Source organism: Drosophila novamexicana, unplaced genomic scaffold (assembly GCF_003285875.2).
Source record: "Drosophila novamexicana strain 15010-1031.04,08,12 unplaced genomic scaffold, DnovRS2.1 tig00000008-arrow-pilon, whole genome shotgun sequence".
In the NCBI taxonomy this organism is placed as follows: Eukaryota; Metazoa; Arthropoda; class Insecta; order Diptera; family Drosophilidae; genus Drosophila; species Drosophila novamexicana.
In genome coordinates this window covers 1855942-1866472 of record NW_020824765.1, presented here as the reverse complement: position 1 = coordinate 1866472, position 10531 = coordinate 1855942, and the positions used below count along the sequence as shown (strand labels likewise).

Sequence of the window (10531 nt, the reverse complement as noted above, 5' to 3'; positions counted from 1 at the left end):
GTTTGCTTTTGTAAATTTGACATATAATAGTTGTTGTTGTTGTTGCTGTTGTTGAGCGGCTTTTAAGCTGCCGCCACAAATATCGAAGTGGATTTCGCGTGCTGCACTTCTAATTGCAATTTTTTGGGCTGCTGATGGCAATCAACGCAGACAAGTTAATTAAAATCCAATCCAAAGACAGATAAATGTGTATGCGTGTTAAATGTACTTACATCTATTTACATTTTAAACGGAACGAATATGCTGAGCAGCGTAAGGCATATGTTTTGGGGTTTATCTGAAGCAATTTAGAATTGATTTCAAATTGATTTTACACATATTTTAGGTATTATGTGGTTATTATCCGACTTTGCCTGAAAGCATCTGGCCAAGCTACTTTGAAATAGTTAAATAAGCCCAAGTAAAAAACGTGTCCATCTTAGTCAATCCGATTGTGTTATTTTAATATAAGATGACTATTAGAAGAATATCTTATTAGAAAAAGTACGTTGCACCAGTTGAGGAGTGTTAAGAACAGGCTTTGATTAATTGACAATTAGAGAGTATATTCGCCATTTCCGTACTGTTTGATTTTGAGCAGATCGCAGGAATGTTGAAAGAGCTTTTCGCACTTCTCCGGCTGCTTGGCGTCCGCATGGAAAGGACCCTTGCCGCCATTGCTCAGATATGTGCCGCCCAGTCCCTCGATCGATGGATCTATGGCCGCAAAGACAACCGTGCGTGAGCCACGCTCTGGAGTCTTGAAGAAGATCTTCTTAAAGAACGGCACGGCCGTGGTGGCCGAGTGCTCGAATAGATCCGTGTCCACAATGCCGGGATGCACCACATTCACCTGCACATGGGCCTTCTCCGCGTCAAGCAGCGTTTGCAGGTGACGTGTGAAGAGAATCTGCGCTAATTTCGACTGACTGTACGCAGTTCCGGGATAATAGTTCTTGCTGCGAGGTGAAAACAGAAACAGAGTGAGCTCAAGTAGGGTAAACCCAGTCAATAGCTAACTCACAGTCCATTGATGTCCTTGTAGTTGATGCGGCCAATGAGATTTACGCAGGAGCTCACGTTTACAATGCGCGCATTCTTACCCTTCTGTCCGGCCGCGCGCAGCTTCGGCAGCAGCAGGTGCGTGAGCATAAAGTGGCCCAGGTAGTTGATGGCAAAGTGCGACTCGTAGCCATCGGCCGTGAGCTTGAACGGCGCAAACATAATTCCCGCATTGTTCAGCAGCAAATCGATTTTTTGATATTTCTGCGAGATACGCTCCGCGAAGGCGCGCACCGACTTCAGATCCCCCACATCGAGTTGCTCACAGATAAGCTTGCCCTTCGTCTGGCTTAGATCCACAATGCCGCCAACGGCGACCTCGGCACTGCGAGGATCACGAACGCCTGCAAGATGAATAGTATATGTTGATTCAAAATATCATAAAGATCGGTTTAAGTTTGCTTTCTGGTTTATTTTTAAATCTAAAATTCAAGGTACTTTCTGCCCATTAAAGTATGCAATCATCTTACTGCTGCCTTTATTTTTAAGATTTATATTTGGTATTTTTAAAAATAGCAACAAAAAACAAAGCAAATTTCTTTACTAAAGCGGGTTATACAAGCCGTTTACACACATTTGTCAATATAATATCGCGTTTTAATTCACATTCCTTCAATACCTAGTTTCGTATTATTTAAATACTGCATAAAAGCAAAATATCCCCTTTTATATACTCCACACAAAATGTCCCCTTTTTATGCAACACTAAAAACGCGAAGAGGTAAATATTTTTCAGTATGCCCAGAGGTATGCAATATTTTCCCGCCTGTTATTGCTGATGTTTTTGCTGTTTTGGCAGCATTTTGAATGTGTGGACGGACTTTAAAGGTGTAGAAGATTTAAAAATGTTATATTTGATTTCATTTCTCATTTTTTAACACGTACTAAGCTTGGAATGGTAGACAAAGGTGTATTACGCAACCTGAGGGATCTACTTAACATAAAAAGCAACTTAACACTTTCTTAAGCATATTATTATTCGAAAATATCCCGCGTCAAAATGTGCCATTTAGCATTTTACAACACTGACTAATATGAAGCGAATCTTTTTCATTAAGCCCTGAGATATGCATTAATTACACGCAAAAAATTGGGGTTTTTTTTTTGTTGCTAGCAACATTTGTACGGTGCGGGGCAACTTGTTGAATGCGTGGACCGTAAGTGCGGGTGTGAACAGATTTGAAAATGAAAAAATAAATTGTTTGACTTTGATCTCATTGTTAAGGCAATGCACGCGCCAAGTCAACCTTTTTTCTTTTACCAGCATTACGTGTGTTTGCTGAATAAATAATTGAGTGCGCTGATTTATATATTTAGCTGATGCAAGACGGCCATTTAACCGAGTTCAATTGGTCAAGAACGAGAATCCACTCACCCATTACGACAGTCATATCGCATGCCAGCAATTTCTCCACAATGCGCAGCCCGATGCCGCGATTGCCGCCCGTAATTACAGCAATGCGATCCGGTTGCTTGTAGAGTACTATAAAATTGTGATAAATACCTTGTAAATCGAAAGTAATTGCATTTAATAAGCAGCTCGGCTAACATACCTACACGATCCCTCGACGCGTACCGTGCATCGTGTAGAAGGCCCACAATACCCAAATACTGGTAACGGAACTCTGTCTTCCATTCGAACCACGACTTGGGTATACCCTTGGTAGTCTTGCTGAATATAAAGCCGCACACAACAATACCGATGACAAATAGCAAAATCAACATTGTTAACATTAACGTTTGGATGTCTGCCGAAACTGTGAAGATAAGGAATCAGAACATAGTAATCGAGTCTGTTACGTGTAGGTGCAAAGATCGCCGAGGAGACTCTGATAAGGGAGCGTTCCATTAGCCAACGTCACATTTCATTTCAGATTGAATGTTAATAATAGTAAATGGGGCTAATATTTGTATGCATATATCATGTATGGGCAGCATTAAATTGCTTTTGGCGACGCCAGCAAAGTGCACTTTTTGCGACACTTGACTCGAGTCAGCAACCATTTATAATTTTCCCATTGTTGGTTTTGTTTTTTTTTTTTATTTAATTTGCACTACCATTTTTGTTGAGGGCTAGAAACAGGTATTGCTAATAATATGCATAGGTGTATATATTATAATCAATTAAGAACTGCACTTTGATTCCAGCATTTGCCTCGCTTCGCCAATTAGTGTTTGATTTAATTGCTAAACTCTGACTCTGTAGGGCTATTTAAAACAATCATTGAGCTATAATAATCTTCTAGAGCCATGGAATTATGGCCCAGTTACCAGTTGGTTTCTAAAAAACAACAACGAAAACGACTCATAAAATGCAAATTAATGAAAGAGAGCCAAGCCAAGGAATGAAAGTTGAAGAGCCAAAAAAAAAACAGCAGCAAAAGAATGGCCCAAAAGCTAAAAACATGCTCGTAGAAAAGACAAACATATGAAAAGTTACTAATGGTAGCTGCGCACAGGTGCGAAGAGGGCTTCCAACATAACCCACTAAATTGTTCACGCGCGCGCATGTGTGTGTGTGTGTATGTTGTGTGTCTATGTTTGCCCTAGTGTGCATGTGTTTGTGTGCCTTTTTGCGTTGTCAACACTGTGCGGCGTCTTCGACTTCCGTCAACAAAAACTAACTAGCTGCTTGCATTTTGTTAACTTTCTTTTTCAAGACCTTGTGTATACTCTAACTATGCATGCACACACACACACACACACACACACACACACACACACATTTACTTACTGCACATACACTTAATTATGTGGGCTGATGCGTTTTCTATGCACTCGCGTGGCGAAACTTTTGTCTATGCTAATATTTGACAACCTTATTCAGTTAAAAGGTAAATAGTTTCAATTTCTGTCTGCGTTTGGCGCAGCACGTCACGTTTACAAATTCAATAGCACGGCAAACCGGTTCCAAAGAAACACAACCACACCGCTGGAAATTCAAAAGACAACTGAATCGTTTAAGTTTCGCGCGCTCGTTTTCTGTTTAGAACCTGATTTTAGTTTTCAATTTAGTTTTTTTTTTTTTTTGCTTTTGCTTTTGATCTGCAGCTCCGAACAACAGGTGTCAACGCCGGCAAATGATTTAACACTGAGATAGCAACCCACCTGTAGTAATAAATAAAATTGTTGCAAATTGTTGGCGCACTTAAAACTGGTACTCGGTATAATTAAATCTAAAATTGTATTTTTTAAAAATAGAAACCTGCTTACGAGCCGTTAAGCTGAAAAAAATATCTAATTTGCACTAACAACTTTAGCTAACAGCTGTTAGGCAGCCGGCTTTCAGTGTGCCCGTGCTGTATAAGCTCATAAATGTTAGGCTCTGAATTATAAAAATACCAAAAAGACCATTACGGGATTACGCTACAAAATACTGACTATTTTTTCCCCGTTGATCTGTTTTTTTAAATATTGTAATTTTTTGTTAATGTTGACGAAAACTCCAATTATTTTTTAGCTAGCTGATTTGAATTTATTTATTAAACAAAAATTGTACAGTGCATTGAACGAAAGTATTATGTCAACTAATGTTTTGCATAGCTTAAATTGATTATTATAATTAGAACAAATCGAAAATTGAAAAAAGCTTAGCACAACACAAAATCTAAATATAGGTTTTACTCGTACTTACATTGTTTATATATTTGTGTTTTTTTGTTGTTTCTTTTCTTTTAATAAAATTTCAATTTGTTAAACAATACAAGGGATTCAAAAGTGTTATTATGTGAGTGTTTTGTGTCTATATAATTGTATATATTTTTATGCGTTAGATATATATTACTAAATTGAAATATATTTTTGTAGGTGCGCCTAAATACTATAAAATAAATTTGTTTTGAAAGGGAAAATGGATTTTAAAATTTTGAAACTCCTCGTCTAAGTTGCAGCTGCTTCGTTGTTGTGCTCCTCGATCGCCTTCATGGACAACGCAGCGGCATTCTTAGGCTGCTTTAACTGTCAATTCTCCGTGGACATAACACCGATATCGTCATTAATGGCCAGCACCTGGCTAATGAAATTTTGATCGGAAACTACCTCGCACAGGGATTTGCACAGCTCCGTCAGCTCGTGCTGAGACATATTCAGCTGTGGCGATAGCTTCATCAGATGCTGCGACACATAATCGGGCAGCTGCTGTAATTTATGAAATGGGATTATAAATTTGTGCTCAAATTGCGGTAGGAATTGATTGGAGCTTACCTTGCCCTTGCCCACTTTAAAGGCGCTAAACATCAGCTTGGTTTTGACGCGCTGCTCACTGGGCCCATCGTAGAAGAGTGTTAGATGTGCCTCCTGCACATTGGATACCAGCGGGAAGTAGAGTCCGGCATAGACACGACCCTTGGCGTCGCGTGAGAGCAGCGACCGGAAATTGTACACCAGATTACGGCGAACAGTCACATCCACGGCGGTCATGTACTCCTGGGCAATGTAAATCAGTGACGTCTTGAAACTGGCCTCGTCACCGCGTATTTCACGCTCCTTCCATTCCACAAACTTGTCGCTATACTGGCTGAAGCTATAGCAGTAATCCCGCTGCAGATGCGGCTCCTTCGATTGGTTGAACCAGCCTGTTCGCAGAGAGAAAGAAGTTGTATCAAGCTGTGTTTACATGTATTTGAGCGTGTTTGTCTTACCTGTGTGTGGATAGCTCTGGTCGCACATGACCGTTACGGCGCGTCCCACATGATAGCCCGGATCCAGGATCATGACACCACGACGCTCGCCAATGGCGAAACGCATGGCAACCATCACGTGCTCCTTCTCGACACCGGCATCTGCCGAATTCATGCCGTACTCCTCGTCCATTTGCACATAATCGTTGCAGTCGACCACCTGCTCCTCGCAGGACACCACATACAGATACTGGCCCAGCTCCGGAAACATTTGCACCAGTCGCGCCATGATCTCAAAGGCCAACGAGACGCACATGTGATGGCGACGATTGATGGGCACATCGTAGAACTGAAAGAAACTACGCAAATCGGAGCGGCGAGTGCGTTTAAAGCTGCGATAGAAGTCCACAAAGAGATTAACCGTATTGTAGTGGGTCTCCTCCAGCATGCGCTGCAGTGCCGTCTCCACAATGCCATTTAGCTCCTCGTACTGCCACACGTTCTCGAAAACCAAGGTGCCCTTCGCGGGCTCCTCGGCGCTGCCCCAGTCGGGCAGCGGCAACGGGTGGCCCAGCGGCCAGACACCGTTGATCTGATTGTAGGCGCTCAGATCGTAGCCATCAGCCATTGCCCAGTTGGCGCCTGGGTGTCGCTGCTGTTGCTGCTGCTGCGTTGGTGACTTCTGCCTGGCCAGCAGCTGGATGATGTCGGAGTAGCGCTCCGAAGGGGCTGCCACCGATGTCAGGTCGGTGTTAGGCGTCCACTGCGGCTCCTCAACATCATCATCGTAGTCCTCACTTGATGTCGAGGGCGTCCGTATGGGCGTGGCTCGGGAAGCGCAACTGCTTGACTTATCAGCTTGCACATGGGCGTAGTCAACCTTCGTAGTCAATCCCATTCCGCGCATCGCATCCGCCAGCTGCTGCTCCTGCGTGGAGCTAAAGCCGCCGGCGGCTCCTCCAGCAGCAGCATCGCCGCAAATGCCATCTTCATCGCTGGCATAGCTCGGCGGCGGCGCCGCTCCATCCCGGCCATGGCCAACTCCTGCGGCGAGTCAGCTTGGCCATTCGGCTCCCCAGCGGCCCACGGTGGGCACGTAGCCACTTTCACAGTCATTGAATGTTGCTTCTAGTTGAATGTTGGCGAATTGTCGCGCTGCGTTGACGCTTGGACTCAAAGATGCTTGGGCGGCTGCGGCTGCAACTGCGGCTGCGGCAGAGCAAGCTCCAAGACTCTGCAGACTATTCCGGCCCTGCGCTCGGTTGAACAGGAGGTCCGGCTCGTCTCCAAATTTCGTTGATGGTTTAGACTGATCTGTTTAATGCAAACGTAAGCAAGCCACAAAATTAAATTAATATTAGTTATTGATAGAATTTTTTTAAAAATTTATTTTTGAATATTTTTTTCTAAATTGGTTTTCCTGTTAATCTGAACCTATTCAAGAGTCAACTTTGGTAGTCCTTCGAGTTTCTTTCTTATAAATTTTCCTGTGATTAATATATTTTTTTAATAACTTTTTTCTTGTCCCGATTATATCGTAAAGCTAGCAAAAATAGAGTTCTTGTATCTATAAATTTTTTATTTTTTTTCAAAGGATAATATCCTTTATATCTTAACATTGCGGAAAACAACATTTTATCAGCATCTGACTAATGACTAATGACTAATGACCAATGAGCACAATGAGTCGTTCATAAAATTCTTGTTTTTAAACCAGGAACATTAAAAATTGAATATTATTCATTCTTTGAACATCCTTTTAGATAATCTGTCACAATTACCTGAGTTTAAGTGAAATAATATTACTCAGCACTAATTATTACTTTGTGAATAATGTAATAATTACTCAAAAAAAGAATTTACGTGTCATCTTTATAAGAAAACTTTTGAGTACAGTCCTCAATTAAAAAGCCTGCCAAGTCATTTGCCCTTTTCTTCTTCTGGGTTTTCTCAACAATTTGGCCAAATCAATGTCGGACAATCTTTGCTGCCTGCGTACAGGTAGCACAGGTAGATCAGAGTCATGACCCTTGAACTCCACTAATTACTACTTCGCTTGTTTTTCGCCCGTTTTCTCCTTGGCACAACTGTACGGACGTCAATCATAATCATCTCAGGCTGATAAAAAATTGCCAACCAAACAAGTAAATCGCTTATCAAGCGCGACAGGAAACACGACGGGGCACCCTAATAATAATAAGTACATTTGTTTAAGTACATACTATTATTGTGTATGTACGTAATACGTAGTTAGTATATGCAATTGCCCTCAACTGCTGATAAAGCGCGGCCCAGCTGATTAGGTGACGAGTTTATAAAACACACCACTTGGAAACTAAGCGGCGGAGCAGCAGCAGCAGCAGCAGCTGGTGCCATGTGAGTTTACGGCGGGGAGCACGGGCACGGGTGCCACGCACACGGGGAGCAAGGCACGTGTCTAGGCCATGTGAGGCCGCCCCCTCGAGTCGGGCAAGCGAGAGTTGATTTGCAGGCAGGGTTCAACGTCATCCTGCTCTCGTCTAATTCATTCGAAGGCTGTTTTATTTTTTTTATTTTGATTTGTTAAGGCGTATATTGCGTCACAGTTTTTTTCTTTGTTTGTAAAACACATGAGTCAAAATTGCTATCTGGAATTTAATGAATTAACGCCTTTCTTTTAATGCACATTCGCAATTACAAATGAATCATCATTTGCTGAGGGGCTATTCGGGTCTCTGTGCTAAAAATAAGAAGTCTGCTAGCATAAAAAGGTGCCCATCAATGATTTCCAAACTGTTAACAGTTTTACAGTCATTTTGTTAAGCTTTCAGTTAACTATTCTGAAAATTGTTCAAAAGAAAAGTCTAAAAATGAGAAAACCAGAGTCTTAAATTGTTCAGCTCTAGATATTGTTAATCGAAAGGTGCACATCAATGACTCCCAAACTGTGAACAGTTTCACAGTCACTTCGTTTAGCTTTCAGTTAACTATTCTGTAAGCTTTTCTAAAGAAAAGTCTAAAAATAAGAAAACCAGAGTCTTAAATTGTTCAGCTCTAGATAGTGTTAATCGAAAGGTGCCCATCAATGACTCCCAAACTGTTGACAGTCACTTCGTTTAGCTTTCAGTTAACTATTCTGTAAATTGTTGTCTAAAAAATAAGAAAACAAGACTCTAAAATTGTTCAACTGCACATCAATGGCTGCCAAACAGTTTTAAAGTCATTCTGTTTAGCTTTCAATAAGCTATTTCTTAATCAGTCCAGCTACAAGTTATTACAGTTCAGCTGTTGAATGTTCTAGTAGATATAGTTGTAGCACTTGTATACCGGGAATGGACATACATATATGTAGTTATAGTTAGGTATATAGTTAAAGCAATTATAAACTTACCCATACAATGGCCTAAGCCCAATAAACAATGTTGCGGTTCTTGTTGTAGTGTAGTGTTTTGTTGTTGTTTTCTTGTGAATGTTCTACACTACACACGCGAGTTTTTGCCTTGTCTCGAATAACAAAATTGAAGGTTCTTCTTTTTTTTTTTTTGATCGATTTGCTGTTTGGGGCCTGCCAGTTGCTCCCAAACTGTATACACTTAGTTGTTTTGTTTTGGTAGTTTTATCAAAAAACCCAAAGAAATGAAAAAAGAACGTAACGCGAACTAAAAAGCAAACAACTTATTGTTGCCAGCCGCTTTTTACAGAATTATTTTCGATTGTGTTCTAATTAGTATTTTGCTTTTTTTATAATGTTTTATTTGCTATTTGTTTTAGCAAATTAGCAGGGGTTTCTTTTTGAGCGTATTGTTGCCTTTCGCTTTTGCCTGTTCAATGCAGGTCAGAGTTTTTTAAGAGTATTGGCGAATTAATCGACATCGAAGTGGATTTTGTTTAACACCTTGTCAGCTTTGATGGTCGCAATATAATCCGTTAAATATGCACTGCACTTTGGCTACTTTCGCACAGATGGCGCTGCGTACTTGTTTGCTCCGAGCTGCTGCTGTTCCGTGGCCTGATCCGTTTGCTGCGAGCGGCGAGATACGACTGAAAATTGAGCTCTTCTCTGGCAACGATTGTTTCGAAGTCGAATGCTGAATGCACACCGTTACGCTGATACGAACGCTCTTATATACACTGGCCGATGCCCGATGCCCGATGGCCGATGGCCGATGGCTGTTGGGCTGTTTGTTGTTGTGGCTGATGAGAGGGTGCCGGATCGCAATTGTTATTGTCTTTGATATCCGGCAAGGGCAGAGCGACGGCGACGGCGACGGCGTTGGCACAGTTTCGCCGCCTCTGCGTTTGCTTCTTAGTTTCTTTTTGTTTTCGCTTTATTCGCAATAAACGGTGCACGGCAGCACGAACAAATATTTCAATTTATGACGCAAAAAAAGCTTGAAAAATATTCCACAAGCCAGTAGCGGAACGAGGGGAAACGACACGAGTGTGTTTAACGCGACGTTTGTTTTGCTACGCACAATCGTGCCAATAATGTTTACAGTTTTGTTTAGTAAACATAAACAATGTGTGAAGAGGTTTCTGTTGTGGACAGCAAATGAGGCTTCTTAAGTGGGATGGGGCACGGTCGGATTTGCGCTTTTGTAGAAAATACAGTTACTGAAAAGAGAGGAAGTCACACAGATTACGCTTAAATATATTAATTTTGAAAAAGCGAGTGTCCAGAAAAAGGCCGCAATTTACTGTGCATTTACATATATTCTATATATATGTGCATATGTATGCATGTGTGTATGTATTTGTGTATGTTAATTGTGTAAAAGTCCATTGGAGAATGAGTTCACAAATAGATACAGAGTGAGAGCTCGCTTTTAATGGTGAAATCTTTCGTATACTCTGATTGCCCGAATTTGTTTACTCATTTGTTTATTTACTTT

At 41.3% G+C, this 10531-nt stretch overlaps 2 protein-coding genes across 4 annotated transcripts; both read right to left on the bottom strand.

Moving 5' to 3' along the window:
• Positions 1-416: 416 nt before the first annotated feature.
• On the bottom strand, positions 417-4023 carry LOC115761108 (dehydrogenase/reductase SDR family member on chromosome X). Of its 2 annotated transcripts, none has more exons than XM_030702739.1 (5): positions 3776-4023; positions 2595-2798; positions 2417-2524; positions 1004-1385; positions 417-938 (listed from the first exon to the last, which is right to left on the bottom strand). In XM_030702739.1, the coding sequence occupies exons 1-5, from the start codon at positions 3780-3782 to the stop codon at positions 536-538; spliced, it is 1104 nt and encodes a 367-aa protein (XP_030558599.1). In that variant the 5' UTR covers positions 3783-4023; the 3' UTR covers positions 417-535. The 2 variants fall into 2 exon arrangements, with proteins under 2 accessions (XP_030558599.1, XP_030558608.1); XM_030702748.1 differs by having other exon boundaries at positions 3785-4023.
• Positions 4024-4845: 822 nt separating this feature from the next.
• On the bottom strand, positions 4846-9950 carry LOC115758442. Of its 2 annotated transcripts, none has more exons than XM_030699114.1 (4): positions 9031-9950; positions 5682-6974; positions 5245-5615; positions 4846-5175 (listed from the first exon to the last, which is right to left on the bottom strand). In XM_030699114.1, exons 2-4 carry the CDS (start codon positions 6565-6567, stop codon positions 5002-5004), a joined length of 1431 nt encoding a protein of 476 aa, XP_030554974.1. In that variant the 5' UTR covers positions 6568-6974; positions 9031-9950; the 3' UTR covers positions 4846-5001. The 2 variants fall into 2 exon arrangements, with proteins under 2 accessions (XP_030554974.1, XP_030554965.1); XM_030699105.1 differs by having other exon boundaries at positions 4846-5178; positions 9031-9936.
• Positions 9951-10531: the final 581 nt, after the last annotated feature.

Coding starts and splice junctions, on each gene's coding strand:
- LOC115761108 (XM_030702739.1), bottom strand. Junction 2,525..2,594: donor CGCGTCGAGGGATCGTGTAG/GTATGTTAGCCG, acceptor ACAATTTTATAG/TACTCTACAAGCAACCGGAT. Junction 939..1,003: donor TACAAGGACATCAATGGACT/GTGAGTTAGCTA, acceptor TTCACCTCGCAG/CAAGAACTATTATCCCGGAA.
- LOC115758442 (XM_030699105.1), bottom strand. CDS start 6,567: ATGCGCGGAATGGGATTGACTACGAAGGTTGACTACGCCCATGTGCAA. Junction 5,616..5,681: donor CCAGAGCTATCCACACACAG/GTAAGACAAACA, acceptor CTCTGCGAACAG/GCTGGTTCAACCAATCGAAG. Junction 5,179..5,244: donor TTAAAGTGGGCAAGGGCAAG/GTAAGCTCCAAT, acceptor CATAAATTACAG/CAGCTGCCCGATTATGTGTC.